Source organism: Zeugodacus cucurbitae, chromosome 5 (genome assembly GCF_028554725.1).
Source record: "Zeugodacus cucurbitae isolate PBARC_wt_2022May chromosome 5, idZeuCucr1.2, whole genome shotgun sequence".
Taxonomy (NCBI): domain Eukaryota; kingdom Metazoa; phylum Arthropoda; class Insecta; order Diptera; family Tephritidae; genus Zeugodacus; species Zeugodacus cucurbitae.
In genome coordinates, this window is record NC_071670.1 from 47,363,626 (window position 1) to 47,385,202 (window position 21,577).

At 34.2% G+C, this 21,577-nt stretch overlaps 1 protein-coding gene across 9 annotated transcripts; it reads right to left on the reverse strand.

Moving 5' to 3' along the window:
• Nucleotides 1-1,666: 1,666 nt before the first annotated feature.
• On the reverse strand, nt 1,667-21,368 carry Otop2_0 (proton channel OtopLc). 9 transcript variants are annotated; one of them, XM_054231078.1, is made up of 8 exons: nt 14,639-14,664; nt 10,782-10,904; nt 5,371-5,856; nt 5,122-5,238; nt 4,819-5,036; nt 2,396-3,349; nt 2,157-2,333; nt 1,667-2,092 (listed from the first exon to the last, which is right to left on the reverse strand). In XM_054231078.1, the coding sequence occupies exons 1-8, from the start codon at nt 14,647-14,649 to the stop codon at nt 1,752-1,754; spliced, it is 2,427 nt and encodes an 808-aa protein (XP_054087053.1). In that variant the 5' UTR covers nt 14,650-14,664; the 3' UTR covers nt 1,667-1,751. The 9 variants fall into 9 exon arrangements, with proteins under 9 accessions (XP_054087053.1, XP_011187633.2, XP_054087055.1 ...); XM_011189331.3 differs by lacking the exons at nt 10,782-10,904; nt 14,639-14,664 and adding an exon at nt 21,227-21,368; XM_054231080.1 differs by lacking the exons at nt 10,782-10,904; nt 14,639-14,664 and adding an exon at nt 17,818-18,171.
• Between the last annotated feature and the right edge of the window lie 209 nt (nt 21,369-21,577).

Genomic DNA, 21,577 nt, shown 5'->3' on the forward strand with positions numbered 1-21,577 from the left:
TAATAAAATAAGTGAAATTGTGCTAGCGAACGCTTTTCCTAAGTGTATAACATAAATACTGCTTTTAAAGTACTGCAGAAAGTGCGTTTAATGGTTAAGCAAAAATTGTGTGAAACCAATGCCCATTAGTTAACAAAAGAAATTTGCAAGTATAAAAACTAACTGTGAAAGCTAACAAATGCAATTCGGTAATCATATATACGTGCGTGAACTATGCATATGAAAGTATTCATAAATAAATAACTGACTATATGGACCTACAAACTAAGTAAGATTTTGAGGTTCTTTCCAGCTTAGCAATCTCTCAATCCGGAAATGTTTAGTGGAATAATAGTGTTTCCGTTGAACTATATTCTACAAAAACTCTTGTTTTTATTGGACCAGTAAAGATGTAAAGGATTACATTATCGTAAAAGAAAACCAAGAATTTGGAAGTGCATTATTTAAAAATCGTTTAAATATAGTTATTATGTCGGGTTTTTTAGTAAAATGTGTAAAAATACGAATCGTGATTGCTTTTATTATGGGTATAACGTATATAATGCTTCTAAAGTACTGCAGAAAGTGCGTTTGTGTGAAACCAATGCCCATTAGTTAACAAAAGAAGTTTGCAAGTATGAAAACTAACCCTGAAAGCTAGCAAGTGCAATTCGGTAATCATATATACATGTGTGAATTATACATCTAAACGTATTCTTAAATAAATAACTGACTATATGGACTAACAAAATTAGTAACAATATGAGACTCCTTCCAGCTTAGCAGTCTCTCAATCCGGAAATGTTTAGTGGAATAATAGTGTTTCCGTTGAACTATATTCTACAAAGAAAGAAAGACGAGTTTTTTGGGCCAATTGAATTGTACAAGCATCTGTTGGACTTCACAATATCGTATAAGAAAACCAAGTTGACTGTATTAAGGTAAGTGATTTTAATTTGTGTATGTATGTCTCCAATAAGAATGCTGTATTTGTTTGAAAAAGAATGCTAAATACGCTCCTAAAATATGTTTCTTCGCCTCATATGATATTTTTCACTTAAATTAAGGTTAGTTTAATGCATTAGCTGCACATACAGTGGTTTCTATGAAAATAAGATTTTTACTCGCATGCGATATTTTACACGCATGCAAGCTCCATTTTGTTGCTTCCGTTTTGATGGTTTTTGGAAATTTTATATCATGAGAGAGTGGTTGTGAACAAAATGTATATATATATGTACTTTTATGATGGTATTTTAATAATTTGACTTTTAAAAGCTTACCTTTTTTATATTTTCAAATTACAACAACGTAGTGAAAAATCAAAATTTTTACCAACAGTAGCGTGCATGAAAACAGCACAAATGCAGCACAAAACTTCATTTTTACTATATTTTTTTGTAAACAAATTTTAATTTTATCTAATAAGCAATAAAATATATTAATCTTTCTACAATATACGCAGTATACTCTTTTATGATATTTGATATACGTATATACATATAAATAATATAAATACATACTACATACATATGTACATATCTAGAATCATACATTGTCGTATAGAAATGAATACTGAATCGAGCGAAAAATGCTTAATTAACTCTAATTCTTTATGCTCAAACTAACCATAAAACATAAATATGCGTAAAATTAGGTATAACTAATTACAAAAAATACAATTAAATATGTTTTTTTGGAACTTATTTGGTTAGGTTTTGTCGTATGTATATTAGGAAATAGCCAAAAAATATATGTAGTAGTTATTTCCTTCAATGTGTCTTCGCTTTGTAAGTGATTTTCCACACTTCGAAAAGACATATTGTCGAATGAAAACGGTAAAATATAGCAAGCGGCATAGAGATGTGTGTGATGATAGTCCAACCCCAAACACCAAAGAACACCAGATTTGTCTCACGGAAGATGGCGCGTCCTTTGATCAGTGTGTTGATGAACCAAATTGCAATGTTTACTATAAGCAGAAATGTGACAATTTCGCGACCGGGCTTACGACGTGCCTGTTTGGCACCCTTACAACGACGATGACTGGCATGCAGGATAAACATAGTCTGTAGTGAGGTCTCTGCCAAACCGAGGATCTCAGCAACAATGCCTGTGGCAGGAGCAAACAAAATTATAAAAAAAAAAATAAAAATAACGGTTAATTTCTCGCTTACCTTCTATACGATCCGGTACGGTGTCCCATTTGGAGAAGTAACTGCCCAAGATGCTGAACATACCATAAAGATAAACACCAGTTTGCGCTACAATCAGTAATTGATTGTCCAGTTCCATGGAGTGATGATCATCGCTGGAGTTTTGTACATATTTCAGATCGCGTATCAATATGAGACCTGGACAATTGAGAAAACGTCAGCAATAGACACTTCTTCCTTTATAAAACCATATGCCTTACCTGCAATTATGGCCGCCGTACAAATGAAGTAGGTAATTATCTCCCAAATGGTGACCTCTTGCGTTGCCACCATTTCATAGCCGGGTTGTGTGTACAACACAAAGTACATAATCATTGATATAATTGTCATTACAATCATAATTATGCCGAAGAAGAGACCCTTATGCGATTGTGAACAATCGACAGAGAAATGATTTGCTGGTTTCTGATGTGCCGGTTTTATCGAACTCTTTCGCGAACGATCAATGTCCGTAATGGAGCGTACTGTCTTCCACATCTCATAGAGTATAACGGCACAGATGAGTGAATATTCGATTGTGCAGGGGAAGAGAAATGGCGCCACTTCTTGCACCAAAGCGCCCATAATGTTGGTGCGTGTACAACCGACTGTCACTTGCGCTGTTGCATTACCCGCTGACGCTATTGTCACATTTGTCAGTACATTTTGTATAGTTGTCGCGATAGTGTTATTCATACTGTCCGTAACGTGTTGTGTTGTATGCGCCAGCGATGCTTTGGTATCACTCCAATCCGCGCTTCCGTGTGCGTCGGTGGGGAAGAGCGGCTCCGTACCTTCGCTTTCATGGTGTCCAATGTGAAAGATTTCATGTTTGGTCTCCTCAACCAATACATACAGCCACTCGCACAGATTGGTGGCAACCATGTGCATAAGCCCAAAACGACAGATGACCTTATGCTTGGCCATATCCAGATATGTTGTATTTAGAAAAATAAATTGTATTTGCACGATGGCGAGTATCATGCGACAAATCGGTGTGATTGCAATGAAGACATCGCCGCAACCGGCTTTGCCATTCAATTCAAAATACTGACCGAATTCCAAACCCGAATAAACCATTGTGCCTATAGCGAAAGCGATGGCGCCGACACGCAGATAAAAACTGCCGAAATGTGTGACTTTGTGTTTCAAATGAATGTTTTGGGTTTCCTCATCTGTGGGTAAACAATTAATTGGCTATTAGTTATTAAATCGGGGGTGATTTTAAAAATTGTATTGTAGAAAAGTCGTATATACATTGGAACCTAGTTCGGCGACATTTTTGTGGAAAGTTTGGTTGTCGGTAGGTCCGACCAAGTCTTGCGAAAAATGGGATAAATAATGATAAAATGGTAGATTTTGGGGGCACAGAGTTTCTTGGGCTTCAAGCTTAGAAAATTCATGAAAAATTTGGTTTCTAACTGTAAAGCTGAAGTAAAATAAAATTTTCGGATCAACCGATAACATCCCTTTTTATTTTCGGGAAGCCACTATCATGTCTTCAGTATCTTAGGGAGAAACAATTTACTGCATTATCATCATTGACACATTTGTTTTTATAATGCTTCCTGAAAAGTCTATTTCGGCAGCAGTGAGCTCCTGAGAGGCTTAATAAATGATTTTAAACGCCGTTTAGGATGTGTGATAATACCTTTTTTCCAACTCAGGTCTTTGAACTTCAATTCCGAATGCTCTTAAGGGGAACTTTGAACAACTTCTTACACTAGTTAGGACTAAATTAGTCAGTTTCAGGATCTTAGAAAATTTTACGGACAATATTTCGGACAGACTTTGTTATGATGAAGTCTGCGGATTTATGCCATGGGTAAAATCAGGCTTCATAAATAATGTATTTTTTTTATGTACTGTGTAATGACTTGTGTTCTATTAAGACCTCGGTCGAAATCATCTTTTCTGCCCAATACGGGTCTCTTAACGAAGTTTCTGACTATTTATTAAGAGTTTTTCAATAGGACGCTAAAAAAGTAGACTGATAGGGACAGCAAACGTCGTCATATCCCGCCCTTCAGTAAGGTTTACCATTTCATCATGGAAAGATATACGATCCAACAACGGGTCGAAATTATTTAAATTTACTATCGAAATTCGGGGTGAGTGACCTCAACTTTAAGTAGTTTTGGCCCGAATTGGATGATATGGACTCGTACAATATGTGGTTTCACAAGCCACACAGCGAATGCCACAATCGATTTATTGGAAACCAAGCTTGGTTAACGTGTTATCTCACGAAATGGCCCAATCAATTGGCCGCCTCGGTCGTGCGATTTGAGGCCGTTAGACTATTTCCTATGGGGCTACGTCAAGTCTATGGTCTATGCCAACAGCCAGCGACGATTGATGAACTTCGTACGAATGTCGAACGTGAATTTGCAGCAGTATCGGCCGATTTATGCTTGAAAACCGTCGAAAATTGGGTTCAGCGTTATGCAAGTGTGCCCATGGTGGCCATGCAAAAGAAATCGAGTTCCATATATAATGGCATCGAATGTACTTTCACAGAAATAAAGAATTTCATTGATATCCCAAACCGTTTTCGTTTTATTTTTACGTTTTTTAGCGCTCTTATTGAAAAACCCTTTATATGTATGTATGTATTCAAAAAAATTCCAAAACTTTTACTTACGAAAATTTTTCAACGCATTGAAGAGCGTGCGATTCCGTAATGTCGTTGCGTAGAGAAACGCAACAAAAAGTATGCTTCCCATATACAAATAAACATAGAATCCCTGGTATACGTAATTGGGTATCTGATGTGATATCACTTCGGTAATGGGCAAACACACGCCCACCAAAACTAGAATTTTACAATAAAATGCAGATAGAGCAGAACTCAAAGCGTCACTGAAAGTAAACAGAAGTTCAATTGATGAAGTCAAAAACATAAATTTTTGAATGGAAGCTCGAGCAGATTTTCTCATATACTCACTTGCCTTTACGCCGATTTTTGACTTTTGATTGCTTCGCCGCAAAGTGACGATCGTCGCCATCACCATGTGTGTTGATTGTGACCATAGAAGTGGCGGCGGTGTCCGCAAGTGACCGACTGACGTATATATAGAGGGAAGGAGTGGAACAGAAAGACAGTTAGTAAAATCTTACATAAATATATTGGAAAAGAAAATGTGTGAATCGAAAATGTAAAAGAATAGCATGCCGCACATGCTTGAACCTGTACCCGAAAGGACTTTTCGACGCATGGCCATTTGTTTCCTTCTTGCCGCGAAACAGCGCCGATGGCCTCCGTGCTAGTATATCCTGCAACAGCAACGATGGACGTCGTGATATTTGCAAAGTTTGTATACTCGTGCTATTACTGCTCGGCGGTGGCGGTGCATGCGATTGCTTCTCTGTTGTTTTCTCATTTTTCTCACCACTACCATTGCCATGATTGGGAAACTCAATGGCCGGTAGCAGAGCTTGTCGCGCGCCCGTACTGACAAGCTCCAGGTTGGTTTGTGAACGTACTAACGGTGAGATGGGGTGTGCCATGATGGGCACGTTGTGGTAACCGCACTGATCGCAAGGTGTGCGCGCAAGCCGTTTCGATTGTGTGGACTGATTGTAGGACGGTGTAGCTACGATCGTCGGTATAGAGGACGATATTGGTCTTATGTCGACGGTCTTGTAAAAGTAATCGGTATTTTGGGACGTCTGATTTTTGCTGCGTGTAAAATAGAATTAAACTCGTATTAAGTACGTGAAGTTTTGGCGGGGAAGTGTGTTAAGTGACAGTGTGGTGTGTGTCTGTGCTAAGTTGCGAAAGCGAGGCGTTGTTGTGTGTGTGTGATTAGCTGCTTCAGATTGCATAACAGTTTTTGGGTTTTTATTTTTAGTAAAGTAGCGTGGAATTAAATAAAAGCTTGCGTTTTTGGAAATTCTTTCAGTTCGTAATTAATTGGCGAGTGGCAAAAAAAATCGAAAAAAGCGTGTCTCGGTTATATAAGGACTACTTTAAAATATTTTTAATTTTTTTAAAGTTTCTTTTTATTTTTTTTACCGTCACTCAACACCCACAACCGACGAGTTTAAAATTTGAATTTAAACTGACAATGAATTGTCGTAATACACCGCCAGGGCGTATTATTGTTCAAAAAAATAAAAATAAAATCCTTACATATTTTCTATTTTGACTTGAAATATTTTTCGCAAGTCAATTATGTACCGCCTAAATTGATAAGAAGATTGATGATGTGTCAGTGAAAACGTGATTGATTTCATCAAATTCAAATTATTCGCATATGTATTTGTACATGCAGAAAATCAATAGCATACAGTATGCAAAAACAATTGTGAATATACATACATCTATACTGATTATATACAATTGTATATGGAATCAATAATATGCCCTTAACATTCAACATAACAAATAGCCTGGTCTGCCTTAAGATTAACGTTATAGGAAAGCATGTGGGAAAATATGCACATATGTATCTGTGTATGTACAATGATTTTTCGCTAAAAAAAAATAATATTATAAATCATTCCAAATTTGGTATGAGGAAGTTCTAAATATTGCGTCTAGACGTATGGTCTAAAATTTGTTTTCACATTTTCATTATCAAATTTCATTCAAATATCAATTATTTATTATCTATATAACAGTATATTTTTTCTACGTTATCTATATATTTCTATTTTTATATGCAAAATTAAATTTGTTTACAGTTCTCCACTTTTGTTGTAACTTTCGTGTGGCAATTCAAATAATATTTGTGAGATTACATTTGAAATTTCGGAGTTTTTGTTATATTGTAATAATAAAATTAGTTTACTTTTCCCTCACTTTCATTCCAAAGTCTCTGGAAATTTATTGAAGTAATTTTATTAAGATAACACACAATTTGACCCATATTTTCGGTATAAAATCCAATAGAATAACAGAAATCATCATATATAGCGTGTGAGGGCTGAGGTAATTCCTGACCCAATTTCAGTAATTTTCACCACCAAGGTACACTATATCCAAGACTATACGCTCACTTAATTTTGCTAAGATATCTGACATATTAACCAATACATAAATGCGGTATAAAGTCCACCGTATTTTGGAAAAACCTATAATTAGGTATATGGGAGTTGGGGGACGTTATGACCTATTTTAACCATTTTTGGTACAGAGACACACTATTAGAAGAAAAAGATTCCCTCTGAATGACATTAAAAAATCTGAGAGATTTACCGATAATTTCGGTGAAAAATTACCCTTAGACCCTGAGTTCTTCTTGTTCGATATCAGGGACCTTGGAAAGTTATAGTTCGACTTCGATAATTTTTCTACAAGTGACTGCTCAACCTTCCTCGGTTCCTAATGTATATATTATAAAGTGAAGGAATCAGATGTAACTCAAAATTGAGTTATATGGAAAGTAGGCGTGGGTGTGAACCGATTTCTATCCGTGTCATCTGGGTGTCAAGAAAATAAAATATACCGAATTTCATGAAAATCGGACGCGTAGTTCGTGAGATATGGTTTTTGACCCATAAGTGGGCGACGCTACGCCCATATTCCATTTGTTTCTGAGTGTAGCTTCCTTCTGTAATTTTTTTCTGCAAAATTTAGTGTTTTTGATGTTTTTCGTTAGTGAGTTAACGCGCGTTTAGTAATTTTCAACATAACCTTTGTATGGGAACCATATTTGGGGGCGGGGCTAAATTTTACTTTTATAACTTTATTTACGGCATAGTTTCGCCATTTTGTGGCCGTGGCAATGGTCCGATTTCGCCTATTTTCAATAGCAACCCTCCCATGGTTCCAAGGAACATGTATACCATTTTGATATATATATAACCCTATATCTTACTCGTTTAGTTTTATGACTAACAAACAACCGTTATGTGAACAAAACTGTAATTCTCTCTTAGCAACTTTGTTGCGAGAGTATAAAAAAATAAAACATAGAAGCCTAGAAATGCTTTGAACAGAATAAAGTCTTCTCATAACTTTCTTAAGTCTATTGATATCACCCATTTCAGATTCGTAAGTACGTCCACACCTATATTGTTGTTGAAGTATCAGAATACTTTTCACAAATAATTCAGGAAAAACGCTGACGAGACTTCTGTGCTTGTTCCTACTATATGGCTCAAACTGTGGAGAACACTAATGGTCAGAGAATGTCTTTTGCGATATTTCGATTAATGCAAATTATTTTAAATATTTCGCGCAACCTTTGTGCAATATTAATTTATCTTTCATTAAGAATCATTCTTAAACATCATGCTTACTTCTCTTTAAGTAAATATAAATTATATTATATAATATTGAAGCTTAGAAAAAATATTTGCATTCTTCGTTAAAAGTTCAAAGCATTCAGCTTTTCTACTTTTGCCAATTCGCAAAAATATTTGATATCATCAATCAATTGGGGATTTATTATAATGAACCGACCTACATATATACATATGTACAAATTGAAGTTTATTATCACACCAAATTAAGTGTTTTCTAGTATTTGAAAAGCAAATTGCCGGTACAAATTTTTCTTCTATTCTTTAAAGGTTTACGAGCACGCAGTTTAGGCGGAAATTACATGTTAATTACATCTGTTTTCCTACAATAATGCAAAACCGCGTCCAACGCGACTTATTTGTATATAATTTTGTAATGATATACAGTGTTGAACATTGAAATAAGAACACTTTGATTAGATTGATTTAACATTATTGAGTTTCTTGTCCCGGTATTTGACGAGATCACAAGGAAATGAAAACTGTATACTCCTTATGGATTATTAAGGATTTTTAGTTTCTAGAATTGAGGATGGCACCCCTATACAATAGGTCAAGTAATAGAACTATTTTAGAAAATGATATTGTTTAATGTTTTTTTGGTTCGATGAATTAATTTTTAACATCTATATTTACCTAAAGCAGACACTAGGTGGCACTATGTTTAATTTTTTAGACTGTTTGCTGTTAAATTTTTATATTTTAACTTTCAAAATAGGATGTGGCAAGAAAAAACGTTAACTTCGGCTGTACCGAAGCTAATATACTCTTCACAGGTGCATTTCTTTTAGTAACTATGGGTTTAAGCAAATCTAAAGACGTAAGAAAAAGTAAGTAAAAAAGAGAAAACATTTTACTAATTCTTTTTAGCCGGGTTGTTTGCTAGAAACATTAAGGTTATATAGTTAACCGATCTGAACAATTTCTTCGGAGATTGTATTATTACCTTAAGCAGTAATCCATGTCAAATTTCGTGAAGATACCAAGTGAAATGCGAAAATTTTCCATACAAGCCATTGATTCCGATCGTTCGGTTTGTATGACAGCTATATGCTATAGTGAAACGATCTGAACAATTTTTTCGGAGATTAAATTATTTCTATAAACAATAACTCACACCAAATTTCGTGAAGATATGTAGTAAAATGCGGAAGTTTTCCATACATGCCCTTGATTCCGATCGTTCAGTTTGTATGGCAGCTATATGATATAGTGGTCCGATATCGGCAGTTCCGACAAATAAGCAGCTTCTTAAAGAGAAAATAACATCTGCAAAATTTCAAAACGATATCTTAAAAACTGAAGGACTAGTTCGTATATATACAGACAGACGGACAGACAGACGGACAGACAGACGAACATGGCTAAATCGACTCAGTTCAACATACTGATCATTTATATATATACTTTATAGGGCCTCCGGCGCTTCCTTCGGGGTGTTACAAACTTCGTGACAAACTTCATATACCATGTTCAGGGTATAAAAACATTATTTGATGTCATTATTAGGTCGGGTATGCTTTGGCCCTCAAACTCTAAATACAGTGGAACTTCTCTAACTCGAATCACCATAATCCACAAAAAAAACTTCTAGTTAGAGATACTTCCGAGTTACAGAAGGTAATTTGTATGAATCTTGACTTCTATTGCCAATTCAATACTTCGAATTATGGATAACTTTGAGCTACAGCAGTTCGAGTTATGGAAGTTCAACTGTAGTTGTTTTCAAAAGTCTTTTAGTAGCGGTTCCAACTTGTTTAGTACCCAGTTGACTGGGGGTAAATTCAATAAAACCCTCGATTACTTGTATTATAACTTGATTTAGCCTTAAATTTTTATTAGAAAGCTCTCTATTGACATTTTCACATTCAAAAATTTCATGTTTCATTGATTTCAATGTTAATATCCTTATTTCAATGCACACAACTGTACAATGTGAAAGTGAGTTTATGCAAATTTACATAGTCGTACACATTGTACTTACAATCATGTCTATCTATATACTATATGTATATGTATATTATGTATGTGTGTGTGCATACGGGTACGACTAAAAGCGAACAAATTATGAGGAAGCGTGCCGAGCGTGTTAACAAATTAAGCGGTCAACTAATTGCCTGATGTTAATTTGGTCGCCTCGTTGGTCAGCTAAATGTAATTGTGTGTGTGTGTGTGTAGTAAATTGTAGGATAAATGGCTGATTGGCTGGGTGGTTAGTGTAGCGGAGTGGCTTTAGGTAATGTTTTCGTAAGCGTAGGGACATTTATAACTGTAAATACTTATAATAGCTAAAATTTTGCGACTTTTCGCTAATTTTCTTAGTTACGATTGTTTTGCACACTTTGCAAAAATTACTTATTTTTTAATTTAAATTTTTGTGTAAAATTGTAAATTATTGTATTTGCGCTGGACTTCCTACACATGTGGAAGTTAATTGAATTTGTGCTGTAGAGAAAATCGCACTTTTGCCTGTTAATGCTGTAATGAAAGTGTTAAATAGAAATATTAACGTATTATTTGTTTAAAAAAATGCAGCAGTTAAAGTAACAGTTCACGCTGAAGTGTAAATTCTTGTTTGTTTTACTAAATAAAATGGCAATTGCGATTTAGCTCTTGCTCTTGCCGCAGACTAATGCTAATTTAGATATAATGTATCTAAATTGTATGCATAATTAGCAGGATTTAAGCGATTTTAATTTTATTTGTTTAAGTGATTGAAACCGTTCATTACTGTTTTTTTCTAATATTTTCAGCATTTAAAATAATTTATCATTTTTCAAGACTTTGCATTATTATTTCTCAAAGCATATGTCATATAAATGTGAGATAGACGCTATTGCTCAGAAAATTATATATAACAAGTAAGGAAGGGCTAAGTTCGGGTGTAACCGAACATTTTATACTCCCGCAATTTATTTATTTAACTTTATTAATATTATATAATACACAATTTGACCCACATATTCGTCATACATATTGTATAAAGTCCATTGAAAGTTGGAAACCCTAATATTAGGTTAGAAGTACCGAGGTCCTCATGTTCGATATATGGGGCCTTGACAACCTATGGTCCGATTTCGGTGATTATAAACGTAGTATTTGTGCAAAGTTCTGCATCGATATCTTTACTAGTGCTTACTTTATATATTGTAAAGTTAACGATTCAGATCGTCTTCAAAGTTCTGATATATAGGAAGTAGGCGTGGTTGTGAAGCGATTTGGCCTATTTTCACAACATATCATTGGGATGTAAGGAAACTATTACAAACCAAGTTTCATTGAAATCGGTCGAGTAGTTCCTGAGATATGGTTTTTGACCCATAAGTGGGCGACGCCACGCCCATTTTCCATTTTGTAAAAAAATCTGAATGTAGCTTCTATCTGCCATTTCCTATGTGAAATTTAGTGTTTCTGACGTTCTTGGTTAGTGAGCTAACCCACTTTTAGTAATTTTCAACCTAACCTTTGTATGGGAGAGGGGCGTGGCAGTGGTCCGATTTTGCTGATTTTCGAACTTAACCTTCTTATGGTGCCAAGGAACACGTGTTCCAAGTTTCATTAAGATATCTCAATTTTTACTCAAGTTACAGCTTGCACGGACGGACGGACAGACAGACATCCGGATTTGAACTTTTCTCGTCACCCTGATCATTTTGATATACATAACCCTATATCTAACTCGTTTAGTTTTAGGACTTACAACCAACCGTTATGTGGACAAAACTATAATACTCTCGTAGCAACTTTGTTGCGAGAGTATAAAAACCATATGTATATTCAAATAGTGTGATTGACCCTTCATCATCTTTATAAACATGATTTTCAAATTATGGCTTCATGCCTTGAAGTTTTCATATTCGCTTCATCTTAAACAGATAAATTTTATGACGTCAGTTTTTCTTAACACAGAAAGTAAAATTTTTAAAATAAATATTTATCATTGGTCTACGCGTTTGAGGGACAATACATAATATTTTCATATTTACAATAAAATATTTATGCTCTGCTATAATTATCGAAATCCCAAGTTTATAGCTTATAGAAAGAGAGAGAGAGAGAGAGAGAGTGAGGGAAATAGAAATTAAATTGTATTACTTCTTTGATGGCGCAATCAATATAAGTATAATGAATTGATTTTGATTTGGCCAATTTAAAGTGTGAATTGATTTAAAAGTGAATGAATGATATTTTTTCATATTTCATGTCCTCTCTAAACAATTTGCATGTTTTCATTGCAAGTTTTAATGAAGTTTTAGGAAACTGACAAGATATAAAGTTGATATGATATAATATTAATAAATTATTATAAAAAGTTAGACCCCAAAATTTTATTATATAATATAGGCCAACATGTTTATTAGGCTGGTTCGATCAAATTTAATCACCTACTGAATATGGACTTGGCTTTGATAATAAAATATATCAAGTGTTCTTGGTATACCACCGGTGTACTTGGGACATTGCTGTGATGAAAAATGCTAAGAAAGGAATACACAAAACAGGGTGCAGGGTGGTGACAGATACAAAAATTATTAGAAGGATTATATATCAGTACTTAAGAGCTGGCAGGCCGTAAATATTTTATAAAAGTTATTTTTATATGAATACAAGTAAGGAAGGACTGAGTTCATGTGTAACCGAACATTATATACTCTAGCAATTTATTTATTTCACAATTTTACCCACATATTCGGAATAAAATCCACTAGGAAACAAAAATCTTTATATATAGTATATGGGAACTTGGGTAATTCCTGGACCGATTTCATCTATTTTTGCCACCAAGCTACATTAATTCCAAAAAGGTACGTTCACTAAATTTGCTATGATGTATAGACGTATTAACCGATATATATATACTGTATAAAGTCCACCGGAAGTTTGAAAATCCTAATATGAGGTATATGGAGGCTAGACGAAATAGTGTACTGATTTTGTCCATTTTTGGCGCAGACGCAGATGGAAGACATCTCCATTGAATTATTTTAGAATATCTGTGAGATTTACCGATATTTTCAATAAAAGACAAGTAAGGAAAGGCTAAGTTAGGGTGCAACCGAACATTTTATACTCTTGCAATTTATTGAAGTAATTTAGCCAATACATATATGCGGAATAAAGCTCACCGTATTTTTGAAAAATCTATAATTAGGTATATGGGAGCTAGGAGAAGTTATTTTTGAAAAACCTACAATGTGGTATATGGAAATGTTATGAACCGATTTTAATAATTTTTGGAACAGAGACACTATTAGAAGAAAACAATTTCCTCTGAATTAAATTGAGATATCTGAGAGATTGGCCCATATTATCAGTTAAAATTTATCCTTAGGCGCTGAGTTCAACATGTTCGATATCTGGGGCCTTGAAAAGTTATGGTCCGTTTTCGACAATTTTTTCACAAGTGAAGCCAGAGATAATATGCACTAATTGTGTAAAGTTTTATTCCGTTATCTTCATTGGTTCCTTATGTTTACATTATAAAGTGAAGCAATAAGATGGATTTCAAAATTGAGTTATAAGGAAAATAGTAGTGGTTGTGAACTGATTTCGCCCATTTTCTGTCCGTGTTATCAGGGTGTCAAAAAAATATTATATACCGAATTTCATTCGAATCTGTCGAATAGTTCCTGAGATATGGTTTTGACCCATAAGTGGGCGATGCCACGCCCATTTTCCATTTTGTAAAAAAATCTGAGTACAGCTCCCTTCTGCTATTTCTTCTGCTAAATTTAGTGTTTCTGACGTTTTCGTTAGTGAGTTAACCCACAAATTAGATGGACTTCAGAATTATGGTATAAAAGCAGTATGTAGGCGTGGTTGGTAATCGATTTCGTCCACATACAAACTATAGCATTGGGATGTCAAGGAAATAGTACAAACATAATTTCATTGAAATTCGCCCATTTAAAATTTTGGTTACCCGATCGAACGGCAAATACATAATTTATTTCAACTAGTTAATATTCAAAGCCGTTAATATTCCAGATTGTTTTGCAATAAAGTGGTTAAAAGAGGTTTTTAGAACTTTCTGCAGATAGTTAGTATAATGTGAGAGTAAAGTGCACAAATCCGTCGGCGGGAATGAAAATCGCTTTGTAAATTATACTAACTTAGTGTTAGGCATTATGCTGTTTATCTATATACTATTAACACTTCGGAATGTAATTCTGCTTTTAAAGTTTTAATTGCTTACGCACAGCACCACACACCTTTTCTTCATTATTTTTTTCTTTATAATATTTTTTAATTTTTTTTTTTCAATATTTTTTTTTATTTCTGTACTAATTTAAACAAACTTTTGCACATCTCCTGGCATTTCATTGTGATAGCGAACGCGTTGTTTCGGTTTCCACAAGCCCAATGGCCCTAGAACTGCAGATGCTCTGCTAGACACACAGCCACTCAGCGAGGATTGACGCGGCCGATACAGATCGCTCATAGACATGTTCCGACGAAAGCTTAAATCAAACTGAGTTCGAGTTATTGAAATTACAGAGTTGAACTGCAAATATCGAATGTGTTGCTGTAGTAGTAAACCGATTCTTCACACGTCTCCATAAAATCTATTTCAACTGCGAAAATTGAAGATGCTCAGTATAGTTAAGAGCTTAGCTTTGAAGCCTCGCAAGCGCGCATCATAAATCAGAGTGGAAGAAACTAAACTAATTTGCACTGCATATGTGCTCAGTACTCTTTAATTACGCAATTTATTAACACCTCTAGAAATTTTATTATTATTCATAATTTTGCGGTGAATGCAGTGAAGACGTGATATGTGATCTATGTTATTGGAATATTTTGAGGGAACCTGAGTAACAGAAATGGTTATTATTTTTTTATTTTTCCATTGACACTATATAGCGGTTTTACTGTGCTTTTGTAAGCTTGTTCTATTTGCTTTTCTTATTCCTCTTTTTCCAGTCTAAAGAGATTTATAATAGGATCTTTTTTCTCACATATGTATATCAGTGTAAAATATTTTTTTCGCTCTTGTATGGATATTTTGGTGTTTTGCAAATATGCAAAAGCCATTAGCGCAGGCAATTAAGTTTATTAATCATAAAGTCGCGTTTGGTGAGCTTTTTATTCGAAGTGATTTGAATTTGCGTTTTTTCGATAATTTTTCAAGCGTAGCATGCACTTGCAAAAGGTCTTAAATATTTGTTGTTTATAAATAGAAATTGCCTGGCTAAAAATAGCTATCTCGGCTAGCAACGATAGGGAAAGTTTAAGGCGATTTTCGACTTTTTGATTTGGGATCGCTGATTGATTTTATTGACAAACATTTTTTATCACTTGAGAGTTTGAAATGTTCTGAATCCTGTAGTCTCTCAGAATTATAAAAATCATTTAATAATATATTTGAGAGTAATTTAAGAAAATTTATCGATAAAAATTAACTACCCAAGTGGGATCCTTCGTGACTCTTTTCGCTAGGATCAGGATCAGCTCTTATTTTTTTTTTTGATTTTTTGACTTTTTATATCCGAGTGTGCGATGAATCCCCATATTTTTCCGAAAATTCAAGGAATGCTAAGTTATACAAAAATATGACCGTGGAGAATCGATTCGGCGCCGATCGCAGCAACCTTTGCATGATAACCGACTATTTGATGTCGTGATCTTGGCGACATTTGGTTTCAACAAGACGGCGCCACTTCCCACACATCGCATCAATCAATGGATTTATTGAGAGAACACTTCGGTGAGCAGATAATTTCACGTTTCGGGTCGGTCGATTGACCACCAAGATCGTGTGATATTACACCGTTAGACTTGTTCCTGTGGGGTTATGTAAAGTTTAAAGTCTATGCGGACAATCCCGCTTCGACTCAGGCCTTACAGTAAAAAATAGCGCGTGTCATTCACCAGTTGCCAGTAGAAATGCTCGAAGGAGTCATTGAAAATTGGACTTAACAGATGGACCATCTGAGACGAAGCCGCGGCGGAAAGAGATAATCTTTAAAAAAATCAATGCCAAAGAATGTTCTTTCGAATGATAACAAACATTCCCGATTAAATTTTAATTTTCGGTGTTTTTTTCTTTAAAAAAGTAGGGAACCTCGAAATGGATCACCCTTTATAATACCGTGTTAGACCAGATTCAACCCAACGAACTTGTTTATCAGGTTTCGCCACTATATTACTCTACTATAAATAAATAAAGTAAATTTATTATACGGAACGGATAGGACAGCATTGAGTTCGACGTGTTTTCCGGTATATTTTAGTTTAATTATTACTCAATATAGATCTCAATAAGTATTACTGTTAGGGGAACGAATTGTACCTGCACTAAATACTTAAAAGCACACTTAAACTAACAGTAGTAGTGTGTTGAAGTTTAATTGTAAACATTTTCTAAGATATTAATTCAAAAGTCACGAAATACTGGCTTTTACATATAAAAAATAATCCTCACACAAAGTACTTCCGAAAGCCAATCAATTAGAAAGTCATTTATAGCTAATTAAGAATTGAGTTTTGCACGTGTTTGTTTATAAGCGACTTATGAATAAAAAATATAACTGTACATTTATCGTATATGAAAATAAAGTCTATTTTATTGTCCAATTCTCGCGCTCATATTTCAAGTATTGTCACAATTGCATTAAATCATTTTCGTCACATCAATTCTTGTAGGCCAAGTGAGATTTTCGTAATTAAATTGGCAAATTTCGATATATTTGCGCAGACACACTTACATATACATAAATCATAAATTTATCAAGCTTTACCAATTAACACATTAAGGTATGGATATACGTCTACACGTCTGTGAAATGATTTGTTATTGTCGCTTTAGCGACTGTTCAATTTTCAAGTGAAAATTTCGTCACAACACTATGTCTACGGGCATATGAAATTTAAATAATAAAGGTCTGTGTTACGAATTCTCAACACACTTTAGTTAATTGTTTTGCGGCCTTTGCTGTTTTCATTAATTTACACCGTAAAAAATGGAAATGGAAATAAACTTGAGAAAACACATTTGCTTTCTTTAAATGATACGATTTTATTGCTGTTGAAATGGTTGCTGTTGTTATTATTGTTTTTGCATTTGTGATGTCACTTCCGTATGGCGTAGGTAATTTTCCAAAGTCTCTTGCGTTAAAAAGCGTTGAGAATATAACAAAAAAAATTTGGCACGTGTGAATCACACAAAAAAAAATTGAAAAAATCTACCAACGCTTTGTTGTTTGTGTAATCCAAATTGAAACTGCTAGACTCGGTTGTCACAATGACAATTAGCAGCTCATTCATTGCGGTTTCAGGTTCAAGATTTGAGCGGCAAAACTATATCGTCTACCAATTATGTATGTACGTACTTAGAAAGTACGACTATATTTAGCGTAAAAAAAAGTTTTTATTTTTCATCTCCTCCTACCTGAATCTCACTGAAGGCATTCTGTAATATTTTGGCAGTGGTATCGTTAGAGGGCGGTTAGGCATTTATGTGTAAGAATTACTTTTGAATGCAGAAATATAAAACAATATTTAAACTCTTCAAGCACTTTGTTTTCGAAAATAATATATTGTAAATATTACAAATTTATTTTTTTTTATTTTTTATTTTTTTTTAATTTTAATTTTTTTTTTTAATTTTCACAGCCCTTTTCGGCACTTTTTTTCCTCGTAATTAATTTTCACACTTTCTCTGTATAATTATATTTTTTTTATTTTTTTAATTTATTTTATTTTTCTAAACATTCGCCTGCTAGTTAGTCCGGCTATATTGCGAAACCGACTGATTTTGACTTTGCTTGGCCAAAAATCTACTTATCGATATGGTGTTAATTTTGTTAGTTCGTGCGCGTAAATTGATAAGTACGTTGTACATGTTTATTTAACTAAATGCCTGTCTAATGCCTGTGACAAATTTATCGCTTGTAATGCATTGATATTTTAATACATACTTACTATATTTAAATATAGTATGTGTCATCGTTTTGATACCGTTAACTAAAAATATGGCGTAGCAATTGGTGTCATGTATTAGTTGTAATTATAATTTTGTTTAATTGTTAAATTATTGTTTTGGTAACAATCTAATTCAGCAATATTCAGAGTTGGGAGAAACGACCAACATTATCAGTTTATAATTTGTTGCTTTAATCCTCTTCTTTCCTTAGTAAGGCTCATCTCTCCGCGATCATTGGTGTGCTTACTGGTCATTGCCACACACGCGGTGAGGCTAGGGATCAAGTCAGACGATAGTTGTCAAAGCTGTTTGGAGGAAGGCGAAGAGAAATCATCCGAGCATTTCCTCCTTTAATGTCCAGCATTCGCCAGACTTAGGTTAAAACACCTCAGTAGGCATATCTTCGGCGAACCCAATGAAATGACTGGAATCGATATTAGCCGACTTAAAACATTATCCCAGAGGCCAGCTTTGTCGCATCATAAGGGTCTTAGTGATCCGTTACGGTGTCACAAAGGACAGTCGAATCTGTCTAAGTGAGATTCTCTGCAGTTGCGGAGATCTACCCCTTAACCTAATCTCTTATTTCCTGCATACTGATCACATTTGTGAGCTTCACTTCCTCACTCAAATATTAAATTTTGAATGAGTTTGCAAAAATGTATTTTGAATCGATAAATTGCAGAGTTTTCTATTCTCCGATAAATCCGAATGTAACTTGGAAACAGGTTGTCACTATCAAAACTTCCTAGAATTTAGGTCTTTATATAATATATTAACCTTCTAAGAATGTTTAGTGCTTCAATAACACTTTCACCATTATAAAATGCTCTTGGAAATACAGACCAACAAATTATTTAAGAAAAGTAATACATAAATAAAGGTTAGGTTAGTCTGGTAGGCCAGCAGGTCATGCATAGCCCAGTAATAGTCCTTAGCGATATCAGCTGGAATGCCGTCACGTATTCCCTGAATTGTAGTCATCTTTAAGGATGACAGCGTTTGATGCGAATTTTAAGAAATAATGAGACCTCAGTAACGGAATATCTTCCAACTTACATATCGTACTGTGGGGCCCTAAATATTTGAAGCGTTGTCTTGCAGAACAAACGCACAAGAGATGCTGCATTGTTTCCTTAGTGTCCTGCTCTTGACACTTCCTGCATTCCTTCTGCTATGACAGTCCCATCTAGGCGTGTGCCGATGCTAGGCTAAGTAAGAGTGCTAACAAAAGTCCTATAGCCCTTTCTATAGAGTGCCAGTAGGAAACTTGTATATTTCTGATCTACTGCTTTGTACATGACCTTTGCGGTTTTATAACCCGATAGATCCTTACAACGCGCTTTGATTCTCCTTAGGAAGGATCTAGAATCCTACATTTTACTTAAATACATATTAAAAGCCCAGATCTATTTTGGATCCTATTTATAACCGCCGAAGTCGAAATATTTACGATGATTTTAAGTTCAATAATACAAAGGCTCCGATCAAACGAAACTTTGAGCTCCCAGTAAACTCTTTAGAAAACTAACATATGGTACTGGAAACAATTCCATCAGAAATGAATTCAAACTTTTGTCCAATTTTGATGTCTTGCTGGGTTTGAATTTAGGTAAAATTTGTATCTCAAGGACTACTAGTTTGCTGTAGCGTGCCTTCAAATAATGTTAAACTAATTTTTAGCTTATTCTTTAATATTTTAAGACTCCGTAGGGCTGTGAAGGATTATTGATGAGTTAATATAGTTATAGTTCCTATACTACATCCTTAGTTTAATCTCTAATTATGCCTCGAGATATCGATAGATATCGGAGTTCAATGAAAGGGTTTGTCGATTTATAGAAAAAGTAGTTTTCAAACATATGATATATGTTTCAAAGTCTCCTATTCAAGGTATATGGATCGAGAGAGATCGTTACATAGTGTGGCTAACTGATGTGATAAGTGCTGGTTTGTCGAAAGTTTGACTAAACAAGTGAGTTTTTTTTGTTAAATTCTGTCAAGAATTAAAATTTCAATATTTTCTTTTTCGCTTCGTCCATTAATTAGATTTTTCCATTTGCTATCGCTTTTAGATGAACCAATCATGAGTTATGATGACAACTGAAATACCTATTTTTTTGATCATGGGAGATGAGCTGCCAATGGCTGAGTTTTCGGAATTTAAATATAAATTTCACAAAATACTGCTTAAATAATGAAATATACGATTATATATATTATATTTAAAAAAATTGTAAAAAACCTTTGATTTTAGCTTCTGAAACCTCCTAAACGCTTAAGTTAAAATTAACAGATAGGTTAACGTTCAAACCTGAAGTTCTTATGTATGTATTAAAGAGATACCTTTACTTCAAGTCCACAATACTTGAGCTGGTGCTTTCGACAATGGCTTATGTAGGAGTGAAAGTTTTTTATTTTCGAAAGTATTAGAACAGAAGCTATTTTAGCTTCGTATTTTCGAAAATTTTTGGTTTCTCAAAAGTTTTGACTACAATTATGTATTTTTCAAAGTCTGTCCTTCTAGAGTAATGTAATTTTTTTTTTGTTATTTTTAATGATGATAATGAACTCGAAATGAAAATGTGTTTTGTATGTTTTATGACTTCGTTAATGAATAAAAATATTAATATGAGAATATTGAAACATAACACCATTAAACAATAATATTTAACAAACCTAGACATTCATACTCGCTACACACATTAACAAACAATACGCGAACACATAAATTAGGATTACAAAATTTCAATGTTACTGTTACACATAAATAAAACGAAAATGAGATATGACTCAATATGTTGTTAGTTATTGTTGTTAGAGATGACACTTGCCGTGTTTACACTTGGATTTCGTTTATTTATTTATTACTTACTATTAGTTTCGTGTAATTGTGCGAACTGTATGTAAACTTAAAGCCGGTGACACTCACAAATGGTCACGGACACTGTGTGGAAGGTGAAACGCAAGTTATTGAAATGAAATGAAAATGATCGAATGACCAAACGAACTGTTAAATTTACCGTTACGGCCGCAGAGAAGGCCATGCAATTACAAATGTGATCAATTAATAATTGATAGGAGTTATGTATGCGTATGCGATACAGGTGTGGAAGATATACTTGCCATACTTGCGTATTTACCCGATATTATCTTAAGTTATGCATAAGTGAAGTACATAACAGTATATACCTAGTTCTATATAAATTTATATATATTTTTTATC

Bases quoted from the DNA above. Each gene is read 5' to 3' on its own strand.
- Otop2_0 (XM_011189330.3), bottom strand. From the start codon at position 14,874: ATGTCTATGAGCGATCTGTATCGGCCGCGTCAATCCTCGCTGAGTGGC. The intron at 5,239-5,370 runs GTACAGGTTCAA...TATATACGTCAG, and splicing joins GCGTCGAAAAGTCCTTTCGG to TCGGTCACTTGCGGACACCG. The intron at 5,037-5,121 runs GTGAGTATATGA...GTTTACTTTCAG, and splicing joins AAAAATCGGCGTAAAGGCAA to TGACGCTTTGAGTTCTGCTC.